The sequence below is a fragment of the Panthera pardus genome, unplaced genomic scaffold, assembly GCF_024362965.1.
Source record: "Panthera pardus isolate Hobbes unplaced genomic scaffold, ASM2436296v1 HiC_scaffold_18, whole genome shotgun sequence".
In the NCBI taxonomy this organism is placed as follows: domain Eukaryota; kingdom Metazoa; phylum Chordata; class Mammalia; order Carnivora; family Felidae; genus Panthera; species Panthera pardus.
The window spans coordinates 32,825,094-32,850,376 of NW_026526743.1; the positions used below are offsets into that span (position 1 = coordinate 32,825,094).

The following is a 25,283-nucleotide window of genomic DNA, read 5'->3' on the forward strand; positions in this document are numbered from 1 at the left end:
TTTGTTCTTTACGTGGGTCCCTACTGACTGACCCCTAGTCCCATCTCTTCACCCTGCCCCCCAACCTTTTTTTAGACAGCGCCGGCTTTCTTCTCCAGGACGCCTTGCTCTCTTCCATCTCTGGACCTTTGTGTGTGTCATTCCCTAGACTGTGCCTGAACCAGCCCTCCCACTCCAGCCCCCCCCCACCTAACACTCCTGTGTCTCTGTAGGTAGCTCTTCAGGTCTCAGCTCAGAAGCCCCTTCACCCAGGAAGCCCTCCCTGACCACCTCCACTAGTTTAGGGGCTGAGGGCAGGTGTTCCCACAGTCTGCTGGAGTTCTCCTTCGCACCCAATTCTCTTTCCTGAGAGAGGGAGGTGACCTTCCTCGGGGACAGGGACCACAACTGCTGTGTTTCCAAGTGTATATACCTCTAGCACCCAGCATCATGCCTGAGGCCAGGCAAATGCTTAAATATTTGCCTTAGAAAGAAAGGAAGGAAAGGGAGGGAGGGAGGGAGGAAGGAAGGAAGGAGAGGAGGGACCCTCCACTTCTGTTTCCATCCCTCTGTCTCTTTTCTTTTCTGTCCGGCTCTCTCACTGCTCTCTGTCCTCACCTCTAAAGTTCTAAAATCTCTTCCTCTGACAATCTCTCAATCTGAAGATGTTTCGGGGTTTTCCTCCCCATCTCGGACGGAAGGCAGCCTTGCCCTCGCCCCCACCCCGGGCTTCCCTCCAAGAACCGCTGCTCTCCAACCTCTGGACGTCACGAGTCTAGAGTGGTCGCGCCAGATGTCCCCCCGCAGGGGGTCCTTAGTCTTGGCGCCCGCCCGGATGGGGGTAGGGGTGGAGAGGTCGCGCACTGCCGGTGCCCGCCAAGGCCGGGAGCGGCTGGCGGCGGGGCGAGGAGGCGGAGAGAGGAGAAAAGAGGAGGAGGGCGAGCGGGGGGTGGGGTGGGGTGGGGCGGAGAGGGCCGGGCCTGAGCGCGCCCCCCTCCCAGCACAGCCAGCGCCCTCCCAGCCCAGCAGGCCACATCTGGCGGCTGCCCCCTCCCTTGTTTCCGCTGCATCCAGACTTCCTCCGGCGGTGGCTGGAGGCTGCGCATCTGGGGCTTTAAACATACAAAGGGACTGCCGGGGCCGGCGGGAACGGGCGGCGGCGCGGGGCTGGGGCGCGGGGGCCGGACCATGCGCCGCTGAGCCGGGCGAAGCCCAGGCCACCGAGTCGAGCGGCCCCTCGGAGCGCAGCGCCGCGCGGCGGAGCAGGCGCCAGCCAGGCGGCGACGCGGCCACCCGCACCGAGCCAGCGACCCCCGGGCGACGCGCGGGGCCCGGGAGCGCGATGACCGAGGCGCGAGGGGCCCGGGGCGCACTCGCCGGCCCGCTGCGGGCGCTCTGCGTCCTGGGCTGCCTGTTGGGCCGCGCCGCCGCCGCGCCGTCGCCCATCATCAAGTTCCCTGGAGATGTGGCCCCCAAAACGGACAAAGAGCTGGCCGTGGTGAGTCGCTGCGCTGGCCTCCAGGAGTCAAGTTCAGAGAAACTTCGGAGGCCGAGGATTTGGGGGGGGGGGGGGGCGAGGGGGGGGTCTCCGGGTCTCCGGAAAAGCCACCCCCGCGGTGGGCACACGGCTTGGGGAGGAGCTTCAGGAAACAACTTGGGGGGTCTTTGGCTAGCTGAAAGAGGGAATCTCTTTTGCAAACCGTGGGGGATCCTCGGTAATTGGAGAAGGCCTTTGATAAACAACTTGGCAACTTTTAGGACACAGCATGGGGGGGGGGGGGCGAGAAACCAGCGGGGGTAGGGCAGGGAATGCTTTGGCAAACAGCTGGAAGGGACCCCTTTTGTAAATAGCAGGGCCATTGTGTAGTATCTGGGGGATCTGGCAAGGGGGCAGCTTTGTAAACAACTTTTGGACACATCTGGGGGGTTGGCTAACAGGCCCCTGGCAAGAGTCGGAGACCTTTGGCCAAAGGCCTAAAAGGGGTCTCTTCTGAAAATGGAGAATCTTTCGAAACCTCTGTAGGACTTCGGGAAGAGGGTCCATTGGCACACAATTTGGGTTAACTTTTGCACACATGTGGAGAGGAATTCAGGGTAAAGCAGAGCTTGGCCAACGTCGAGGAACCTTTGGCATACATCTGGAGAGAGGCCTTGGAGGGGATCTTTTGGCAGATATTTGGGGCAGGAGGGAAGCAGAGAGCGCATCGTTTTCACCTGGCTCAATGGACAAGTTGGTCAGGAAGGTCAAGGGTTGCACCTCGGAAAGTTTCCTCGAACTTCTCCAGAGAGGGTTGAGGACCCGAGGAGAGATCTGGCCGCCCGGCGCAGGGAGGGGCGGCGCGGGAGGGCCTGGGCGCGTGGGGCGGGGGCGGACTGAGCCTTGAGCGCCAGGAGCCCCGGCCGGCCGGAGAGCCGCCAGGCAGCCCTCCCTCCTGGCGGGGCTCCGAGCTGTGGCTCAGACGTTGTTTTGCCAGCGCGCTCACTCACTCGCTTGCCTGGCTGGAAGGGCTCCCTGACCGACCGCGGCAGCGTTACACGTTACACAAGGGGGCTGGGGGCCCCCGAGGGGCACCTCTCCTCACCTTGAGAGCCCCTGGGGCTGAGGACCCCTCCGGATGTTCCTTCCCGCTTTCCAGACATCTGCTCCTTTATTGCTTCACCTACCCCGGAAATCTCATTCTCCTTCATCCTGGTCCCCCATCCTGCCCAGGACAGGACTTTGGTCCCCTCTGGTCACCCTAGGTGCCCCTTCTCAGGATGTGATAACACCACTCCCATTTCCTATATATAGGCCTCTGTCCCAGCTGGGTAAGTGGGTTGGGAGGCCTTATATTTTTAGGGGGCTACTTTTTTTACAAGGGTCTGGAGCTGGCCGGCATGTTGATGTGGCTGTTGGTTGGGGGTGAAGGTGAGCTTTGTAGCACTGACAAAGCTACCTGGGTCCCCACACCTCCTACAGCACCTGGAAGGAAGTCCGTGTTGCCCAGAGGCAATGCAGTGGGAGGCCTGAGAAGCCTCCTCTAGACTTAGACTGGTTAGGTTCACATCAGAGAGACTCTAACAACTGACCTGCTTGGGCAAGTGACTTAAGTTCTCAATCTCACCTGCTTCCGCAGACAAGATAATAGTGATGCCTGTCTCAGGGCTAAGGGGGAAGTCCTCCTAGACACCTTGAAGGGTACCTGGCACGCGGTAAACATTCAATAAGGGATAACCTTTGTTATCATTCTCGTTATCACTAATATTATACCCTCTATTTCCCTTTCCTAACTGCTCCCCAAACAAGGTTAGGGCCCCCATAATAAGGTCTCCTGGCTGTCTTTACAACACAGATCACATATTTAATATTGCACCCACTATGGTCTGTCAGCCTCCCCACACTGGGATTTGAAGCCTGGAGACTAGAAACATCCGTCGTGTTCACCAGTTTATCCCCAATAATACTGGCACAGGGCTGGGCACATGGCAGCCGTCAAAAAAACATTTGGTGAGGAGACAAATGAGCTGGTTGGTCCCTGCGACTCCCCAGGGGTCTGTTTGGTTTAGGCCTCGGTTAGGGCAGAGCTGGCTGCTCAGATCCGGAAAGACAAGATGATTTTCTCTTTTGGAAATGACAGATCTAGGATTCGTACCCAGGTCTGTCTGCGACTGGAATCCGTGCACATAAGCCATGAAACTCCTTATAAGAAAAGCGAAAGAACAATTTCTATGTCATCAGCCGTTAGGTGAATTAAAAGAGATGACAGAGGAGAAGAGGGGCAGAGAGTTAGAGTTCCGAGTGTGGACCCAGGAGCCGGATTGCTTGGATCCGAATCTAGCTCCTCCGTTCATGAGCTGTGGGATCTTAGGCAAGTTTCTTAACCTCTCTGAGCTTTAGTTTCTTCATCTGGATGATGGGGATAGTAACAATAACCATATAGGGCATATAGTAAGCACTCAACACGTGCTGCAAGCCATGCTTTACGATGTGACTCAACCAGTGGGTCACAGAGCTGGCTGGGGAACCCGGGATTCTACCCAGTGCTGTTGGATTCCCTGACTACTTTGGTCAGTATTGTGCCACCCTAACGTGGCTGCTTGTCTCCGGGTGTTCCTGTCTTTCAGCAATATCTGAACACCTTCTACGGCTGCCCCAAGGAGAGCTGTAACCTGTTCGTGCTCAAGGACACACTAAAGAAGATGCAGAAGTTCTTTGGGCTGCCCCAGACGGGTGACCTTGACCAGAGCACGATTGAGACCATGCGGAAGCCTCGCTGTGGCAACCCTGATGTGGCCAACTACAACTTCTTCCCCCGCAAGCCCAAGTGGGACAAGAACCAGATCACATACAGGTGCCAAGGCAGGGCCCCTGGGCCGTGGGGACAGTGGGTCTCCGGGCCTTGCTTCTCCCTTCTTGGGGACCCAGGGGGTATCCAGCGAGGGGCCTGGAATTCTTACGAAATGGAGTCAGATGGACCACAGCTTGAATCTCACAATAATAGCCTTGGGGCATCAGCCAACTTAGTTTCTAGTGCTCTGAGCCTTGGCTTTCCAGTCTACAAAATGGGGCTAAAACACAACCTTCCTAGTAGGTTGTTGGGAACTAAGCTTGGTCATAAATAAAGGGGATTTCACAACGTCCAGCATACGGTAAGAGCGTAGTGAATGCTAGTCGTTCGTCACATCGTATACACTGTTATTACAATAATACGCTATTATTATTAAGTGGGGTCGTTGGAGCAGGTGGAGGGAATTTGATGATTGGTTGCTAATTGAGTTTTATATGATATTAAAGAATTGTTATAACTGATTGTGAGCTGGGCTGCGAGCGCTGCTCTGTCTGGCTCGTGCTGGATTCCAAGGGGGAGATCTCTGCCTTGTGCCCCTTAACGCGTTATTCATGCCTCCTCGCCCGCCAGCCAGAGGTGAGGAGTGAGACTTCTGAGCCAGGGCATGGAGGCATGGGCTGGGCTAGGGCTCCACAGAACCCCAAGGCATTCTGGGTGGGCTGTTCTCCCAGCAGGCTCTGCTCAACACGCACACACATATACCTGCCCGTGCATCCAGGCTCATACACGCTCGTATGTGCGTGCAGAAGTCTGTGCACCCCTCACGTGCTTAAGCACACACTCGCACACCTGTACTCATGCGTGCACATCCACACACGTTCAGGCATGGTCACTCACACAATTGCATATACACACTTGCACCTATATGTCCGTGCTCGTGTGCATATGCACACTGACATTCCTTGGTACACACAGGCACACTCACACGTGTTTCTATCTCCTCCAGGATCATTGGCTACACGCCTGATCTGGACCCCGAGACAGTGGATGATGCCTTTGCTCGTGCCTTCCAAGTCTGGAGTGATGTAACCCCGCTAAGGTTTTCTCGTATCCACGATGGAGAGGCGGACATCATGATCAACTTTGGCCGCTGGGGTAGGCAGAAGAGGGGTCAGCGGGGGGCCAGGGTGGAGACCAGGGGGGGCAGTCTGGCCATTAGAGGGGCACCGGAGTCCTGAGCATAGCTTAGACAGGAGAGTAGAAGATGTAGACACTGGAGAGCCACGCTGATGTGGGGGCAGGTGACATGACAGGGGGGTGTGCCCTGAAAGCAAGTGGTCTACCTGCATTGCCCAACATGGTGGCCACTGGGTACATAGGGCCGTTTAAATGTAAATAAAACTTAAAATTCAGCTTCTCGGCCACACTGGCAACATTTCAGGTGCTTAGTGGCCACAGGACATTAGTGGCTACTGAATTGAACAGCACAAAGAATATCCCCATCATCACAGAAAGTTCCATTGGCTAATGCTGGGGGGACACTGAGCAACTCTGGATGTGAGGGTGGCTCGGAAACAACGGAGCAGTGTAGACGCCAGAGTCAGCGGAATAGAACCCGGGATCAAGGACACCATGTGGGTTGGCCTTGTGAACACTGGCGGTAGTGTAGACGTGCAGGGAGGGAGCGTGGACATTGTGAGCGGCGTTGTGACGTGGGTGAAGGCACCGGCGCAGGCAGCAGTGTTGACGTGTGGGTGGATGGTGCGGGCCTGGGCGGCAAAGTAGGCATGGGGGCTACTGTTGTGGATATTGGTGATGGTGTGACCTGAGGGTAAGCCCTAGGGCCAAAATGGCAGGGAACGTGCGGTAGGTGATATAGACAATGGTGTAGAGGTGGGGACAGTGAGTGAGAGGTGAGGACGCCCGTGTGGCATGTTAGTCTGTGTGTAGGTGTAACGTCGTTAGTGAAGGTCGGTGGTAGAGATACTGGGGGCCACATAGACTTGAGGGGTACTGAAGACCGTGGGATGGTGACGATCAAGTTAGGAGCCCTCTGCGGAGATGCCGTGTTCCCGGTGCCGGATGACCGTACCGGGACAGGGAAGGGGACAGACGTTAGGGCAGCTATAGGACCGTGGTCTGGGCGTGGCTGGGTGTGGCCGGGGCAGCTAGAAGCTGAGACCCACTGTGTTGCAGAGCACGGAGATGGATACCCCTTTGATGGCAAGGACGGGCTCCTGGCTCACGCCTTTGCCCCGGGCCCTGGCGTTGGGGGAGACTCCCACTTTGACGACGATGAGCTGTGGACCCTGGGAGAAGGGCAAGGTGAGAAAGTGAACATCCGCACGCCCGGGTCTCCTCCCCAGTCCTCCGTGAGCCTCGCCGTCCCTAGCAACCAGGACCGTGGCTTCCTGGGCCGCCGTGGGCACCTCCATCTGCTCCGATGGGACCGGAGAGACGGCAGGGGGAGGGAGGTCACGTAGCCCGGTGAGTCAGAGTCCCGGTCTCCAAAGAAGGGCCCGGAGAGGCTCACACTCCATCCACCCCCTGCTGCCCTCAGTGGTCCGCGTGAAGTACGGGAACGCCGACGGGGAGTACTGCAAGTTCCCCTTCCTGTTCAACGGCAAGGAATACACCAGCTGCACGGACACGGGCCGCAGCGACGGCTTCCTCTGGTGCTCCACCACCTACAACTTTGAAAAGGATGGCAAATACGGCTTCTGCCCCCACGAAGGTGAGCGTCCACCTGGCCCCGGGGTTTCCACCGCAGCCTCCACCTTCCCAGGCTCCCCACTACCCCCTGCGCTCCCCCCCAACCGCCAGGCCGGACGCGGCCAGTGTGCCCCACTTCATTCGTTCGTTCAGGCCCTACCAGCCTCGTCTGAGCCATTGCTGTGTCCTTCTCATCGGCACGATTACGTACGTAATCCTTGCAGGAAATCAGTTGTTTTGTTTTGCCCTTAGCAGAAATACTTGTGAAATCACAGGTTTGACGTGCTAGTTATTTTTTTTTTTCTAATGTGCATGAGAATGAATTTAGAATTACTAAGATGCCCAGTGGTCCTCCGGCCAGAACTGGGGATTCAGGGACACGAGGAGAGGCTCGGGGGGGGGGTGGATCGGAAGCCTAGCAGTGGGATTCAGAGGCGGGACTCAGACACCAAGGCCGGTACCCAATCTGGCTTGGGGACACCAGCCCTGGGAATTTCAGCCATCGTTTCCAGTTCTGATGCTGACTCTTCCAGTGTGTGTGTGTGTGTGTGTGTGTGTGTGTGTGTGTGTGTGCACACGTCTGGGTGTGGGACTGTTCCATGTGCCTCTCGGGGTCTCTGTCTTCCCTTTCTTGTGTCTGCATCTCTGTGTCTCAGCAAAGGCATTAGGCTTGACTCAGTATCTTCGTGTTTTTGCTGATGCTTGTGACAAAATGTTTAGATATTTTGAAGCCATATAGAGCAAGGAGTTTCCTTAAGGGGTAAGGGTATTGACATAACACACCCAACCCTTTTTTAGTAGATCCTTCACGATGACACACACTTCATAACCAGAAATCACAAAGAGAGTGTGTATACATCTTAATTCTAGATCATATCATCTTAGTGATCTGGAGATCAAAAGCCCAGAAAACTGGAAGGGAAATGGGAGAAAATGCAAAACTTACTTTTTTTTAATACTTGGGAGAAAATGCAGAACTTACTTTTTTTATTACTTGTTTCTTCCTCATCCCTTGAAGGCTCTTTGATCTATATATATATATGCCTCTGTCTTTTTGGCTGTAATTTTACATGTTTGTGACTTCTCCGACCCCATTGCAACTGAACACCAGCCATCTTAACAGAGGGAAAGAAACCAAGAACTAGTTAATGGCGTTCCTGTTTACACTTTTAATACCAAAGCTCATGCGATAGTTTGTATTAAGTAAGAGTTCAAGTCATTGACCATTAATAAGTCAAATTTTTAAACAAAGATATTTTATGTCTCTTGCATTTCCCAGTAGGGATTCGAGCAGAGATAACCTTGCCATGTGTCAGTCCCTGTGATTAGAAGAGAATGCCTTGATCATGGAAGTGGAAACAGCTGTAATTCATAAGTTTGGTTTTTCCCTGCATCGGACATTAGCCATTTACTTGGTGTTTAGCCAGATTCAAGTACATACAACATGCACGTGTTCGGTCTTGGGATAGAGGTTCTGGTTACTCAGCCCCTCCTGACTGCTGAGTCAATGATTGCTTTTCTTCATCCTCGTTGGGGGCAGGATCTGAAAGGGGATGGGGGCTTCCTGGGTGGTAGAAATGCAGCTGTTGGGAGACCAGAGACAGAGGCTGGCCTCCCTCAAGGTTAACACGTTGCCTTTCCCTCTCTGAGGCCACCAAGGCGTCTGGCTTCAGTTTTGGCTCTTCCCCTGGTCTCCTTGTTTCTGGTATTGCGGGGGGAAGGTCTCTTGGTTGGGGAGAGGGGAGTAGTGAAGATATGGGACCCTGATCCTGTGGTCCCTGGCCCCCATTTTGGCCATGGTGGAGTTAATGAGGGCTGATGAGGTCACCTCTGGCGCCGTTGTGCACAGATGGTCCTTGTTACGAACTTGTGGTTTTGCTAGTTGGCAATTTCAGAGATACACCATTTTGTAGCTTTGGGGGTGGATGAAGGCATGGGGGAGCAGGGGGAAAACCCAAGACAGACAAGCCCAGACTCTGACTCCCACTCTCCCCAAATTCTCCAGGCATAACCTCTGTCTTGGGGAGGTCAGAGTGGGAGCTCAGAGGGCATATTAGAAGGTGTCTGGAGACGCCACCTCTTTTCCATTCTCCCCCTCCTTTCCTCCTCTCTCTCCTACAGAGACCACAGGAGGGCCGTCCAGGAAAGCGCCTGGGGTTGAAAGGGAGGTGAAGCTTTCTCTGTGTGTGTGTGTGTGTGTGTGTGTGTGTGTGGCAAAGGGTGTGAGCAAGAGAGAGATGACCATGAGCAGTTCCAGAACCAGCCTTCTCAGAACCTCAGTTTCCCTTACTCTCGAATGCAAAGATTTGTGGTCCTGCCGACCACCATGGATGATATTTTTAGCAATCTGCGTGGCTTGGGCACAGACCAGGCAGAGTGGACAGTCACCTTGGGGTTGGGTCAGGGGCAGGGCTCTGGCGTCCCCATGCTGTGTGCCAGGTTTTAACCATTTCATTGGTGGGAGGAGGGGTGGCCCATAAGGTCCCAGGGGAGGGATCAAGGTGGCTGGGGAGGCAGGAGTACCCTCCAGGGGACCAGAGGAGCAGCAGTTCAGCTACCAGCATAGACGGGTTTTAACAACTTAACAATGCTGTATCTTCGCTGGTGTGAATTGGCAGGTTGGCCCCCAGCCAGCCCTGCGCCCACGCAGGTGCTGAGCTCATTCCCCGTTGGGCGGTGGGTGGCCTCTCACATTCATGCTCTCTCCGTCTCTCCCTCACCTCCAGCCCTGTTCACCATGGGTGGCAATGCTGACGGACAGCCCTGCAAGTTCCCATTCCGCTTCCAGGGAACATCCTACGACAGCTGCACCACTGAGGGCCGCACCGACGGCTACCGCTGGTGCGGGACCACGGAAGACTACGACCGAGACAAGAAGTATGGCTTCTGCCCCGAGACCGGTGGGTGTCTCCACCTCTGATGGAAAAGTCTGTCCTCTGGTAGAAAAGCTACCAGAGCCCCCTCCCCCTGTCCGGGGCAACTCATCAGAGTCCTTAGCAGCTGGTACAGCATGAGCACCAAAATCCAAACAGATGCTGATCAGAACAATAGCCAGTTAAGCCGAAATGGTGATCCCTAATGTCAGGCCAGCTCAGGACCCTCTGTGAATGGCCCACCCACTCTCAGCTTCCTTGTAATCGTTTCTCTCTCTCTCTCTCTCTCTCTCTCTCTCTCTCTCTGTCTCATCTTGAAGTATGTCTTCCCTGCCTTTCTTTGCTCTAGTCTGTGTCTCTGTCTTTTGGCTTCTGTTTTTCAGTAAGGACTCCCTTCCTCCCTCCCTCCCTCCCTCTCTTCCTCCCTCCCTTCCTTCCTGATTTTTACTGAGCACCTGCCTTCTGCAGGAGACACAGGTAGGTCTTCCACAGGAGCCCGCATGATGGAGCTCACTGTCTAAGTATGCTGGCCCCGTTGGCTGTGCCCAGCACCCTTTGCCTCTGGTCCCCTCCAGCCCCATCCACGGGAGGCTAATAAAGCTCTGGAATCTGGCTGCATGGGTTTGACGCTTCCAGCAGTATCTGCTCAGGCACGTTTCTTAATTTCTCTGAGCTCCAGTTTCCCATCCACGAAATGGGGGTGACTTACAGTCCCTACTGCACAGGGTTATAGAGACGTGCTTGCTCCGGTGCCCAGGGCTGAAGCGGGTGCTCCATAAGCGTGATTTGTTAATGTCCACATCGTGTGGTTCCCTGGTGGTGGCTTCAGATGCCTTACTGCCCCCTCACCCATGTCCCTTGCTCCACAGCCATGTCCACTGTTGGCGGGAACTCAGAAGGTGCCCCCTGTGTCTTCCCCTTCACCTTCTTGGGCAACAAGCATGAGAGCTGTACGAGCGCGGGCCGCAGCGATGGGAAGATGTGGTGTGCGACCACAGCCAACTATGACGATGACCGCAAGTGGGGCTTCTGCCCTGACCAAGGTACAGCGCTCCGCCCGTTGGGCAGAAACACCAGATGCTGCCCCGCCCCTGCACTGGAAACCTTCCTGGGCCCCCACCCACCTCTGGCATAGACATCACCCCCAGACACCCACCTGTGCTTGGCAGACACACTGTTTTGGCTGAGGCCCTGCCCACCCGTGGAGATGGCGCTCTTCTCCTCCGCCTTGACCGCGCCACAGGCGGGGCTGTGACTATGCGAAACATCCCAGTGCCGAGCGCAGGGTACCCCGTTCCAGAGAATGATTCCCCTGCAAGGCATTCCCCTCCAGTGGGGAGCTGCCTGCAAGGAGCTGGGTGGGCAGGAAAAGAGAGGAAAAACAGGAGGAGCGTCATCCTTTCTCCAACACCACCCTCCAGGTAGCACAAGAGAGTCCCCAGAGCCCCCCGTGTCCCATTGGCACCCTCTTTTGCCAAGTTGTGAATGGGTGGGGGGACCTTGACAGTGCTGCCCCCCAGGGCTCACAGGCTGGGGCAAGAGCATGACCAGGAGATAGGCCATGACCTTACTATGTGGTCAGTGCAGTGAGCAAGGTGTTTGGGGGCACTATGCCCACTCTAGTCTGCAGGGCCCAGTGGATTGGGCTTAAAGCTCCCCAATGGCGCCAGATGGCCAAGTGAGAGGTCTGGTCCGGGGCTGGCCAGAATTAGATCAGCCTCTTTTTATGTTACTTTTCTTCTTTTTTACTCACAATGGGGTGGTATTTGGGTAACGGCTAACCGACAGAGACTGGCCGAAAGACGTTTTCTTAACCCCTGCCAATGCCACTCTAGGACATATCCTGATACTACCTGCCCTGCTCCAGCTTCTACGTAAAGGTGGGATTCTCCATCTGCTGGAATGGCTTAAGACCCCAGAGCTATTGTGGCACACTTGCGTTCCCTAAGACTGTCATAACAAAGTGCCACAAACTGGGTGTCCTAAAACAACAGAAATGTATTCTCTACAAGTCTAAAGTCAAGGCATTGGTACGGCCACCTTCCCTCTGAAGGCTGCATAGCCCCAGTCTCTGCCTCTGTTTTTACATGGCCTTCTATGTATCTTCTCCTCTTATAAGGACACGGGTCACACTGGATTAAGGGCCCATCCTGCTCCAGTGTGACCTCCTTTTAATTTACATCTTAATTTATCTGCAAAGATGCTATTTCCATATAAGGTCACACACAGTCACGGGAGCTCAGTCTTAGGAACTGAACCTATCCTTTGGGGAGACCCCCCTCATCCTACAGCCTGCCCTCTGTCTGTGGCTAAGCCTGGGCAATCATTCCAAGTGGGAATGGTTGTCATTACTTCCCCTGGGGCAGGAAGGGTGAGCCCACTCTCTTTCCTCTTCAGAGACCCTGTAATGCAAGTTTTTTTTTTTTTTTTATCAAATGGGACCCCAAGTAGAGGATTTGCAGCTGCTATTTGTTCTTTATAGCACACAGCAGCCGCCCACCATGGGAAGGGACAAAGGGACTTTGGCTGACCCGACCTGGAAGCAATGGGCATAGTATCTCAGTCCCAGAGCATTCGGGAGAAGGAAAAATCAATATGTGCCATTTGCACGGCTCTCGGCCCTACCATGGGGATGTCCTCAGAACCCTCATCCTCCCTTGTCTCTCTCCCCTTGTCTCTCTGCCCCCCTCCCCTCCTGCGGCCCTTAGGGTACAGCTTGTTCCTGGTTGCAGCCCATGAGTTTGGCCATGCAATGGGGCTGGAGCACTCTCAGGACCCTGGGGCCCTGATGGCACCCATTTATACCTACACCAAGAACTTCCGCCTGTCCCACGACGACATCAAGGGCATTCAAGAGCTCTATGGTAACCCTCCGTGTGGGGCTTTGGGATGGGGGTCTGGGGAGGTCACGCAGCCCAGGATGGAGGCCAGGGCTTGGGGACCAGCAAGGTCCCGTCTCTCCAGGACCGCAGGAGACCAAAGGCAGGAGACAGGAGCGCTGATCAGTCTTGGGGGTATCAGAGCAGCCCTCCAAGGGGACCCCTGGATAGTCCCTTTCCTTTCCAAATAGCACCAGTATTCATGCCCCTCTTGGCTCCCCAGAGCCACTCTGTGAGGTCGGCAGGGGAGAAACTGGCTCTCCATTTTCTAGGTGAGTAAACTGAGGCCTGAGGAAGGTAACCCTTTTGGCCCAGGGTCACCAGGAAAGCAACCCAGTTAGGTTTAGAATCCAGGAGAAGGAGCTACATACAGAGCCGAATGTGCCAGCGTATGGAAGATCCTGATGAGACCGGGAGGGGACCCAAGGTGTCTGGTTTTCATACCCAATTCTTTTATCTTGATGTGTAATAGGCGTAATTCAACCAGAGCTTGAAAACAGTGATTTATTTATTAATGCTTATGATGAGGCTAGAGTAGGTCCAGTAAGAAAAAAAAAAAAAAGGTATCAAATGGTCCCGGTGCCCGGACCAAGTCAAAGGGAGAGATAACAAGTTCAAGTGCTTCTGCCCCTCACCAACAGCAAGAGATGGAGCAGGTCTTTACCTCCTTGGACTCACTTTTCTCTTCTCTAAACTGTGACGGGTTGCCACGAGGAACAAAGGGATGAATGCTTGAGAAGGTTCCACACCCCCGATGCTGGACACACTGGTGGCCGCTGTTGGCCTTGACTCTCTTTTGGGCTTAAGAACCTGAGCTCTGGGTTTGAATCCTTGGGAAGGTCGCTCCACCTTTCTGGGCCTCAGTTTCCCCGTCTGTAAAATGGCAATAATAACGGTGCCTCCTTGCAAGGGCCATGGTGAAGACAGGTTCGGGAGATGTCAGTGAATAACATTTGTTAAGTACCAACCAGCTGGTTGGGACCCTGGTCTCTCTTCACTGATCTGCCGCGTCCAGACATCATCTCTGTGTCTTGCCCGGCCTCACTCCAAGGCCAGAATACTATTTCTTCTGACCCTTAGCAGGTTGGGTGGGCAGCTTTGGGGGCTCAGCCCGGTGGGGAGAGCCCCTGGAGCTGGCGAGAGTCTGAGGGCATGTCCTCCTCCAGGGGCCTCCCCTGACATTGACACTGGCACCGGCCCCACCCCAACTCTCGGCCCCGTCACTCCTGAGATCTGCAAACAGGACATTGTTTTTGATGGCATCTCTCAGATCCGGGGCGAGATCTTCTTCTTCAAGGACAGGTGAGTACAGGAGCTTGCTTCTCGTCCTTGCCCTCTGCCCATTTCCCGTTACCCCTGTGCCCCCAACCTCTGCTTCACAGAATGGCCCGTACAGACAGCTTGTCCTATGTATTGGACAGCCTCCAGATGTCAGTGGCTTACCGCAATGGGCATTTCTATTACTCTTTCCTAGTCTATGGGTCTTGTCTAGGTGTCTTGGCTTTGGGCTGCGGTTTGGGTTCGGGGATCTTCTGCGTATCACTCACTCTCCTGGGATTAGCAGCTGCTCGTGGCAGATGACAAACACAAGAGGCCAGATCAAACCACACAAATGCATTTAAAGCCTCCACTCACATCATGTCTGAGAATGTTCCATTGACTGAAGCAAATCACATGGCCAGGCCCAACACCCACTATAGACGGTGGTACTGAGAGGTCACATGGCAAATGCACATGGATGTGTAATTCTGAAATAGGGGTGGAGGGAAGAATTGGAAACAGTAATCCAGGCTCCCACAGGCTTTCTCCTGGAATCGCCTTGACCTCAAATAGCCAAATCATTCTTTCTATGGGGATCAAGTAACCGCAGGGGAGAGGTGGTATCCTTTATGCTGTAGATAAAGGCCTCCGCTCAATCGATCAAGAGCTGAGATTCACCCAGCTGCCCTAGCCCTCCTGGAGAATGGCAGACAGTATCTAGGACTGCATTAAAAAATATTTGCATCGTCCATCTGTACATACACATATACATACACCCATCCATCATTCATCTATCTGTCCATCATCTATCCATCCATTATCCTTTATCTATTACCAGTCAGTCATCATCCATCCATCATCCATCCATTCAACAGTCTGTCGACCCATCGATGCATCCATCCATCCATAGAATGTGGTAGGTGACAGAATGAGCTTTGGAGCCAGATTCCCTGGGTTGGAATCTTGGACCTGCTCCTAACGGTTGCATGATCATAGGCAGTTTAATTATGTATATGTGGCATGAAGTCCAGACGTAGGGCTGCCTCCAGGGGCAGGACTCAATGATATCTTTGTCCACAGCCATCCTCCGCATTGATTTCATCTCAAGGCTGGGTCCCTCATGGTCACACAATGGCTGCCAGTGGCAGCAGGCTTCCTTGCCCACATCCGGCAGGAGAGAGAGAGAGAGAGAGAAGTCCCCAGATAGGAAATACAAGTCTATCCAATCTTGTCAGGCTCACATGAATCATATAGCAACTACTGAACCAATAATAATTGCCAGGAAATGCTAAGCTCTGATAAGCTTAGACCAGTGGTTCTCAAAGGTTGGCACATATCAGGATCATCTGGAAGGCTTGTTAGAACAGATTGCCGGGCCCCAAGCCCAGGGAATCTGGCCCATAGGTCTCGAGTGGGACCCAATAATTTGTGTTTCCCAGTCCCCAGATGATGCTCATGCTGTTGGTCTGGGGAGCACACTTTGAGACTGGTGGCTTAAACTAATCGGAATGGGGTTTGGGTCCACCGGTGGGCAAACTTGGATCATGAATACCAGAGTTGTGTGAGGAAGGATGCAATCTTGTGACATTATGAAGGTTTCGTTTTATAAGACACACAACGTGCCTGGCACTTAGTAGGCCCTCCAGAAGTAATAGTTGTCACTCTTGCCAAGGTGCACAAGTCCATTGCCTTTCAATTCAAGACATTCTGTGAATACCATAAGCCCCTGCCTCAATTGGCTTCTGATCTAATAAAAGATATTTGAAGATGTTTTTAAATAAAAGATATTTAAATAAAAGATATTTAAAAACAACAACAACAACAATCAAACTACTATTCCAGGCACCCAGTGTTGATGATTTTGAGAGACTCAGAGGGACAAGAATATGGTATGGACAGAGGTAGTTAGGGAGGGCTTCCTGGAGGAGGAAGCAAGACAGGGAGCAAAAAAGTGGTTTCTCTGCCCTGGCATCTTGCAGAGGGGGCTCTGCCCATTCTCCAGTCTTTCCAACCTTCCTTTTGATCTTGGCTCCTTCTCCAAGGGCGTCATCGCTGGGAAGTTTTTGAGTGGGCTTGGGGAGCTAATATGACCTGTGGTAATAGCTGCAGAGTGACCCAAGGTGTGGTTTTCTGTGTCCCCTGCCCCAATTCCAGGTTCATTTGGCGAACAGTGACACCACGTAGCAAGCCCATGGGGCCCCTGCTGGTGGCCACATTCTGGCCTGAGCTCCCGGAAAAGATTGATGCTGTATACGAGGCCCCACAGGAGGAGAAGGCTGTGTTCTTTGCAGGTGTGTGGGAAGGGGCCTGCCTCGCCCTCAGCGCCACGGGGGTCTGCACCGTGGTTCCTGTGCACCTGTGGGTGCTCCCTCTCTTTTATGGTTCCGTTCTCTCAACCATGACTTCCAAAAGCATGGGATTCATCTGGGAGATTGGCTCAGACACCCAGCATCAAATACATTAGCCCACGTGTGAACGTTTCATTACTTTTTAATTTTCAATCCTTCTGATCCGTTTTCTAGAAGGAAAATTACAGTTCAGTGCTGGTGCCTCCAACGCTTTCCTAAAGCTAGAGCCTTTGACTGTTTTGAGTTAGAATTTTTTAAAAGGTGATTTCATTTTTAACATTCAAAACTTAGTTCAAGAAAATACATGTATTTTCTATGGATTTCAGGATGAATTCCCTGAAAGCCAAATACTAAGCAAACAATAGTAGAAAAAGTCTCTGTAAGTGGTTAAGAATCATCAAGGGAGCGTCACACGGCTGACATCGGGGAAACCCTGCTCCTTTGACATTCATTTGAACCTACAGCGTGCCAGGGATCCAGCCCGGCCCTCACGGAGCTCACAAGCTAGCGGGGTGGCGGGGGGTGCGGGGAGAGAAAAGCGGGCTGTCAGGAGGAAATGCAGTAAGGCTATGATCATAGGGGAGGGAGGACTGATAGGAAACTGCCCTGGTCCGAGGGGTGGGCACAGGGACTGCCTCCCAGAGGAACTGAAGTCTTAGCAGCACAAAGGTACAGATTCCGCCAGCCAGCTCCCCGCCTCCTCCGTCCCAGAGTGCTCGTGGGCTGTGATGCAATATTAGGAAAAGGTCTTCATGGTAAATGTGGCACTTAGCGTGCGTGGCCTGGTGAGGGAGCAAGGCATGCACCTCCCCCCCCCCCCCCCCCCCCACCCTCCTCCACTCTCCTCCTCGGCCAGGCAACTTCTATAAGCAATTTGTGAAACCGTATATGTGAGTCTTGATTCTGGGCACTGAGCCCGAAGTGAGCAGGACCTGTGTCCCTGATGAAAATGGGCACGGTGGGGTCCCCGGCAGTCAGAGGACGGGAGGGACAGGCCAGCCTGAGGGATTTCAACACCAGTCACCAACGCACGCTTTGCTTCCGCCGCAGGGAATGAATACTGGGTCTATTCAGCCAGCACCCTGGAGCGAGGGTACCCCAAGCCGCTGACCAGCCTGGGGCTGCCCCCTGACGTCCAGCGGGTAGATGCTGCGTTTAACTGGAGCAAGAACAGGAAGACCTACATCTTTGCTGGAGACAAGTTCTGGAGGTAAGGGGGGTGGGGCAGAGTAGAAAGGAGAACAGCACAGCCATCTGTGTGGACGAAGAGAAGACACTCTGTGGTTTCCTGTTTCCTGGGTCAGAGTCGGAGGTTTGGGGCCACGGGTGCCCCCTCCCTCGCCTCTCCTCTCCCAGAGCTGCAGGCCCTGCGAGAAGTCCCTGAAGGATGAAGCATCCTTGTGTACATGGCTGCTAGGGGTCTGGTCAGAACCTCCTTTCCTCCTCAGAAGTCTTTCGATTGGGCCCATGTTTGTCTGGTGTGGGGCCTCCGATTTGGGAGTGACTCACTGAAGAAGAGGGCAATAAAAATAAAGGCAGCAGCTGCTACTAATAACACTGGATGCCAGACATTATTCCAAGGGGCTTTATGAGATAAGTATTGTTATTATTCCCATTTTACAGATAAGGAACCGGGGGTCCGGAGAGGTTAAGTATCTGGTTTAAAGTCACACAGCCATGTCGTGGCAGGTTGGGATTCGAACCTGGGAATTCTGGCTCCTAGAGACCATGCTATTTGTTCTTCCCTATTCTCTATAGTACCTGGGATAGTGGGGTCCTCAGAAATGGGGGTGGTGAAGGCGGGGGTGGCAGAGGGCAAAATATGATGAAGACAGAGATAGGCCCACCAGTTGCCCGCAGAAGCATCCAGATCAGGCCCCACGGGAAGCAGCAGGCACCCTGTGAAATGTCTGCCACGGGGCCAGTGTCTGTGGGTGCAGGCTGGCAGTGGGCCAGTTCAGAAGGAGGTTACTCACCGCTCTGGGTCATCAAAAGGAAAGGGTTCAATTCCAAGAGGCCATGGTCAGGGCCATGGGTCAGGGAGCCCAGTATCCGTGAATGGCCAGTGAAAGGCCACCCAGACTTCCGGAATTTGATTAGAAACCTTCCACATTTCCCAGACAGGGAAGCTGTGGTCCAAAGAAATTAAATACCTTGTCTACGTTATTTAAATGCAAGTGTGTTGGCCACAGAACCAGGATTGTAACTGCTTCTCCTGGCCCCAAACCCCAAGCCCCTCCACTCTACCCTCCGCGTCATTCAGTCAGTGGAAGGGGTGGTTGGGGCGAGGGGTGGTTGGCACCTTCCTCCTGTGGCTGCTCCCGCATCCGGGCCCTTTGCCGGCCATCCCTGAAACAGTCCTGCTTCCCTCCCAGGCCTCCCTCTTCTCCCCCTTCCCTGCCCTTCCCACCCGCCCTGCCCCCAGCTGCCCTGCATTCAGAAGCTGTTTGCCTGTGTCAGGGAGGAAGTCCAGACATATTGCTAAGATACTTAGCGACTTAAGCTGATGGATATCTCAAGCCTCAAGAAAGAACACAGTCAGCCAGGAAACCTCGGAGCAGGCTTTCTGCCCGTAGGCTCCCAAACACTCCTCTGCACAAGCACGTACTACAAATAGCATCTCAGCGCGGTAGGCGCCCTGAATCTCTAAATCTTAGAATGCGGACAGTGAGCAGCACAGACAACACAGAAACGTGAATCTTCGAACCATAAAGCAGCACTTGTGTCTACAAACCATGGTGTTGGAAGGACTTTTGTGCTCCGCCTCCAGGGCCCCCTGTGTATGTGAACATATAGGACAGATGTAGCCACGTGTGAACGCGAGTGTGCCCAAGCGTGCATGCATACACACACACACGGACACACGGGCTGTGGCGGCACCTGGCTGGGATTCGGGCAGAGTTATCTGCTTCCCAGTCCCTTTCTGCAACGAGCCCACCTTCCGAAGCTAGGGTCCAGAATGCACAGGCTGCTCTGGAAGGTCAGTGAAACTGACTTAAAAGCAGCAGAGCTAAAGGCCTTTCTGGAAGCTCTGGACTGGGTTTCCAGAAGACGTAGTCAATGAGCTTGAGACGTTGTTTCTGGAGCTGAGGCTTCAGAGGCCTCAGGGGCCTCCCTGCTGGAGAAGGAAGGAGAGCCCCAGATGACAGAGGACAGGCATCTGCCTCCAGCTTGGCATGCCCTCGTCTGTGCCAGGGCGTTCTCAGCCCCTGCTTCTGGAAGCTTCCACCAAGTGCACAAATGTATACTCAGTATCTCCTATGTGCCAGGCACTTAGCTGGGTGCTGGAAGACAGTGGTTAAGAAATAGTCACGCTTTTCCTTGTGGAGCTTACGGTCGAATGAGGGAACTAGATATAAACATGTTTGAAAAGAACAACGATGGCTTCCGTGACAGGCTTATCCCAGGCCTGAGGCTGTGCATTTCACGTTTATTTATCTTTTTGAATGTTCACTTATTTTTGAGAGAAAGAGAGGGAGAGACCAGGGGAGAGACAGAGGATCCAAAGTGGGCTCTCCGTTGACAGCAGAGAGCCCGATGCGGGGCTCGAACTCACAAACCATGAGATCCTGACCTGAGCCGTAGTCGGACACTTAACTAACTGAGCCACCCGGTGCCCCTCACCTTTATTTCTTTTTAAAGGTAGATCCTATTTTAGCCCCTTTCTCCAGGTGTGGAAACTGAGGCTGAAGTACCTCAAGGGTACCCCCATGGAAAAGCTGAGACAGAAATGTCTGTGTTCTTAACACCTGCTCTGCACTGCCAGTTTCCACAGCGGTGGGGAGGCATGGAGTGTCACAGAGAAAGAAACCTTTTCAGGCAGTGTAGGAACCTGCAGACAGAGAGGAAGACGAAGAGCTTCGGGCCCCTTCAGAGCCAGCACCTTCTGATGCCCTGATGCCTTGTTCTTCCTGGCCGAAAAGAACTTGGAAGCAAATTGGTTCACTTCTCCGAGCCTCGGTTTCCACATCTATAAAATGGGCTTGCTTCCTGCCCTGCCTACCCTCTGTGGGTAGACTGAGAGAGAAATGAGGGCGAGTTCAAGCATAGGACCCAGAGTCGGAGCCGTTACCACTCTGGGAGAATGTAGTGTTGGGGGCCTCAGAGGGGGTGGTGTGGATGAGGTGCTGGGACTTTGGGCTGAAGACTTGGTTTTGGTAGACCAGGTCACGAGGAAGCATATTAGGTTTTGCAAGAAGTCTTATGATGCAGCTGGGGTTAAGAAGGGCTTTCCCGATGGTTCCCAGGGTGGTGGGCAGAGGGGGAGGTGGAAATGGTGGTTGGTGTGAGGGATGGAAAGGGAAACCCACAGGGAAAGCTATTGTTGGTGTCTAGGATCGGCTGGTCGGGCTGGCCTCGGGGAAGAGGGTCCGCTCTGAGGCACCACAGAGGAAAGCTTGGCTGTCCCCAAAATGGCATTTGAGCACAGATCTGTCTAGAAAATCAGCTCCACAAGGGCAAGACTTTTATCTTGATTGCTGCAGTATCCACAGGCAGGCAGAGTAGGAGGTCATTAAATATTTAGAGAATAATGAGTAGGTTGAGTGTAAGTAGAAAACCAAAGGAATCAAAGTGGCCCCGGCATTTAAAAAAAAATCCCCAAAAAAGGAAAACGATGGAGGTATCGCTAGCCAGGAAGAAGACTATGCCAACTAATTCTCAAAGTATTCATCTGGATAAAAGGCACGGCCCAGGATAACTATGTGCCCTGTAAGCTACATCAGGGACGGAGGGGGCGGGAGGCCCGCCCTGTGACTAACAGGGCTTGGATTCGCGTGCCACTCATGTAACCTGGCTGTCCCAGATGAGATCATCTTCCAGGATGCGGACGGTCACCTCCACCTGGAGAAGCAGTGGTTTGTCAAAGCCTCTCAGTGAAAGAATGTGGAGGCGGGACCCCATCCCTGGACTCTCAGTCCAGTGCTCCCCACACTGCAGCAGGGATCAGAGTGTGTAAAGGAACTAACATTTCCCAAATACCAAACAGCAGACAGGGAGATAGGCATTTTGCATATGTTATTTCATTTCCTACATACGTTAATTAAGATGCTCGATACAACCCCAGTTTATAGTTAGTAAAGCGGAGGTTCAGAGAGGACCTTGCAGCTGGGGGGCCAGGCAGGCCTGGGTTGGATTACCACTTGGGAGCTGGGTGCACTTTCTAAGCCTCTGGTCTATAAAATGAGTATTCCGGTAATAACCGTGTCCTGGGATTCTCACAAAGATTGACAGGAAATATATGGAAAGTGGTTAAGGCACTGCTTACACATTAGCAGTAATCACAAGATTGCTTTTATGGGACTTTTAAAGGTCACATAACTAATGAGTAGTGGGGTTGGGATCCAGACCCAGTCTGGCTCCCTGGCCTTTGACTCCAGCCGGCCGCCTCCCTGCAGGGCTAGGTCTGGTTTTCCAGGCTCAGCCAGGAGCCAGCCACTGGGCCTTCCCATCCAGGTTGGGGGGGGGGGGCTGGCCTTAAGGGACGCCCCCCGGTTCCTCATCTGCTGTTTGCTTGCAGGTACAATGAAGTAAAGAAGAAGATGGACCCTGGCTTCCCCAAGCTCATCGCGGATGCCTGGAACGCCATCCCCGATAACCTGGACGCCGTGGTCGACCTGCAGGGCGGTGGTGAGCGGCCCAGCCCCCTGTCCGCTTTCTAGGACCTGCCTCCCCGCCCCCAGCCCCGGGGCCCAGCTCCTCACAAGCACACACTCCCTCATTGTGCAGAGCAGCAAGCGGAGCCCGGGGAAAACAAACCAGCCCCTTCAGCCCAGGGCTGGGAAGGCATCCAGACCCCTGACCTCTGCTCACTCAGCTGGCTCCAGGCAGTAAGACCCAGAAAGGCCCCTCACAGCTGCAGGGCCTGGAGCCAGGGAAGGGGAGGGCAGGAGGCCTGCTGGAACAAGAAACATGGGCTCTGTGCCCTGGATTCATTCCGGGGTTTGGTCCAGGCCCTTTCAGGTTCCACAGGAGGCCTTGTGACTGCCTCCCATTAGCAGAAGGATGGCTCCATTGGAGACAGGACAGACTTTTGTCCTGCCCTCTTGCTGATGTGGCAAAGTTCTCCCACTCAACTCAATCTGCCCCCGGTCCCTTGCTGAATAAAATACAACCCCGTATCAGCAAGGGATAGAATTTGGAGTTTGAAAACCATATTCTGAGGAGGCTTCTGTGAGGTCTGCAGGGTCCTGGAAATGAGTCCAGTTGGCTTTTTACAGGAGGTTTCAATTAAACTCCACAAAGATTTCTTTGGAGCCCCTATCATATGCTAAGCACATGGCCCTAAGCTCCGGTGGTGAAAGATCTCACATGTCCAAGGAAGAGCAGCACATAATCTAGGGATTAGGTTAAGGATTGTCTTTGAGAGTAAACATCTATTGAACACCTACTGTGTGCCGGCCTTTTGAAAGAAGGAAATGAGATCACGTATGTCAGGAGTCGCACATTTTACAGCCCGTAGGGGCCAGGCCAATAGCATGAATGAATGAAGCAGGCAAGGCAGACAGTGGGGAAGGGTGAGGTCTGTGGTGAACCAGAAGGCACTTGGCTGATTTACAACCACCTCCTTCTGATGGCTGCTGCAAGAATGGGGGCCCAGTGTCGTTCAGATAGTCTAGCTGTTTTAAAAGGGAGCAAGAAGTGCGTATTTTCATGTGAAGTTTCCAGATGTTTGTACGCTGGCAACTCATTCAGAACAAAACAAAACACAGAATCTGTGTAAGCCAAATAGCCAGCTGTCGGCCTGAAAGGCCTGGGAGCCTCCTCATTTGCCCCCTCTGGGAAGTGCTTAGTTTGTGCCTGTGCTCAGTGGAGCGGGGTTATTTATATTAATAATAGCATGTATTAGCCAATTTAATCCTCGCCCAGAGGTCTAAGAGGTCCGTATCTTCACCCCCATTTTACAGATGAAGAAACAGGGACTCAAGAGAGCTTAGTTCCCCAGCCATTCCCCTTCCTCCGGCCTCAGAGGTTGGGGCGGGGTGGGGGTGGGTCTTCTCTGGTTTAAAGGCTTCTTCCCTACGGGAGGCTCCCAGGACCCTTTCATGTGCTACAATGTCCAAGGATGGGGTGGTCACCACCTCCCTTTGTCTCGTCCCAGGTCACAGCTACTTCTTCAAGGGCGCGTATTACCTGAAGTTGGAGAACCAGAGTCTGAAGAGCGTGAAATTTGGAAGCATCAAATCCGACTGGCTGGGCTGCTGAGCCGTCTCTGGCTCCTCCAGGCCCCGCGCATCCATGTCTTCTGCAAAACCAGGCCCTGAGCGCCAGGGAAGGACCCGGATGGGCCTGGCAGCCTTCAGCTCTGTAGTTAATCAGCGTTCTCACCCCTACCTGGTAATTTAAGATTCTGAAGGGTGGCTCTGCCCTGTGCCCCAGGAACGGTGCTGCTTGTACCCCTGCCAGGTGCCCTCATCCCCCTTCCATACCCCACCAGCCCTCCAGAGCCACCCCCAAAGAGATGCTTTGATATTCTCAATGCAGCCCTGCCTTGGGCTGCCCTGGTGCTGCCACGCTTCGGGCTCTTTCTCCCTCCACAACTTTCTGTGGCTTACAGCACCCTCGGAGCCAACAGAGAGAGACTGTCTCAAGAGGGCACTGGTGGCCCGACAGCCCAGCCTGGCATGGGGCAGTGGGACAGGGGCATGGTCACGTGGCCACCCTGCACGCCTGGCTTCTCACTGCTGGACGCCTTAGGACCTTTTCTACGTTAGCAGTTTGCTTTGTATGCACTTTGTTCTTTTCTCTCGATCGACTTGATTGTTCCACTTTGAATTTCTTGACAGAAGGACTTCAGGTTGTCTGAAGTCACTCCATGATGCATCTCAGCCCACATAGTGATGGTTCTCTTGTTCACTCTGTTTAGTACGTCCCTGACCCCATCACTTCCTCCACTGGCTGGAGGAAAACCAAGCCATGGCTCCCGCTCAGCCCTCCCCCACCTTCCTTCAACAGTTCCCCATGGGAAATGTCAACAAGTATGAATAAAGACACCAATGGAGTGGCAGTGTTTGCAGGGGGTTTTTTTTTGTTGTTGTTTTTTGTTTAATCTGCAGAGCCTAGAGAGGGGCTACAGCCCCCGGCAGAAGAAGAAACTTAAAAAGTCTATAAATCTCTGCTCCCTCCAGGGCCCGGGAGACATTTGCGGCAAAGGTCAGAGCTGCCAAAATAAAGAGCAGGAGACCCTCCAAGTGGGTGAGCTGGAGTCCCTCTGTCCTGAAGGAAGAGCCTTTGAAATAACACTGGTTCTGTCACTGTGCTGGCAGGGTCTCATTCAAGGTCCCCTTCCTTTCTGAGGCTCAGTTTACTACTACTGAACCCCCAAAACGCCCCTCCATTAATAGAGTGCTTACTATGTGCCAGGCACTTGACATGCAGCATTTCATTTAACCTTTACAACAGCGTAAAGAGGGGGAGGCTGTGATTAACTCAATTTTTACTGATGAGGAAACAGGCCCAGAGAAAAGCAACTTGCCCAGGGTACCATAGCTATCAGGTAACAACCCAAGTCAAGGCCAAAGATGACCTAGAGAAAGAGCTCTAGCCCCAGCCCAGAATCTCCGTCAGCAGCATTACCCTCTACTGCCCCCAAAGCCACCCTAAGTAAACATAACTAAGGGAGAAATAAAGTGGGCCTTCAAAACACAGCTTCTATTAATGTTTAAGCTCTTTATCTATCCTTCCCACCAAGTTGCCCACCCCTAATCCCCTTCCATATAGGAAGCTTGGAGTTGCTGGGAAACGAATTGAAAGCCTGGGATTATTTCGGAGGCCCTTTCTGGCTCTGACAGACTGGTTGCTTCAGGCCTCTCATGGTGAGGCTGGTGATTGGACAGGACTCTCTAGAGGTGACCTTTGTGGAGTCATCTTTTCTCCTATGGCCTGCCCAATGGCTCAGGTCCTTGAGGGTCCTGAAGAGATAGCCTTTTGTGCAAGTTCCTGGCTAAAGAGACACAAGGGACTGCC

General features: G+C 53.5%; 1 protein-coding gene across 1 annotated transcript; it reads left to right on the top strand.

Moving 5' to 3' along the window:
* Nucleotides 1-978: 978 nt before the first annotated feature.
* On the top strand, nt 979-24,324 carry MMP2 (matrix metallopeptidase 2). The gene is made up of 13 exons (XM_019455916.2): nt 979-1,477; nt 4,084-4,310; nt 5,254-5,402; nt 6,444-6,572; nt 6,808-6,981; nt 9,686-9,859; nt 10,702-10,875; nt 12,541-12,696; nt 13,878-14,013; nt 16,126-16,262; nt 17,370-17,529; nt 21,838-21,947; nt 23,419-24,324. Exons 1-13 carry the CDS (start codon nt 1,322-1,324, stop codon nt 23,520-23,522), a joined length of 1,986 nt encoding a protein of 661 aa, XP_019311461.1. The 5' UTR covers nt 979-1,321; the 3' UTR covers nt 23,523-24,324.
* Nucleotides 24,325-25,283: the final 959 nt, after the last annotated feature.

What these genes read in the sequence shown, in the direction of transcription:
- MMP2 (XM_019455916.2), top strand. Translation starts at nt 1,322, where the DNA reads ATGACCGAGGCGCGAGGGGCCCGGGGCGCACTCGCCGGCCCGCTGCGG. An exon ending in AAGAACCAGATCACATACAG is followed by an intron (nt 4,311 to 5,253) that starts GTGCCAAGGCAG and finishes TATCTCCTCCAG; the next exon opens with GATCATTGGCTACACGCCTG. An exon ending in TGGCTTCTGCCCCGAGACCG is followed by an intron (nt 9,860 to 10,701) that starts GTGGGTGTCTCC and finishes CTTGCTCCACAG; the next exon opens with CCATGTCCACTGTTGGCGGG.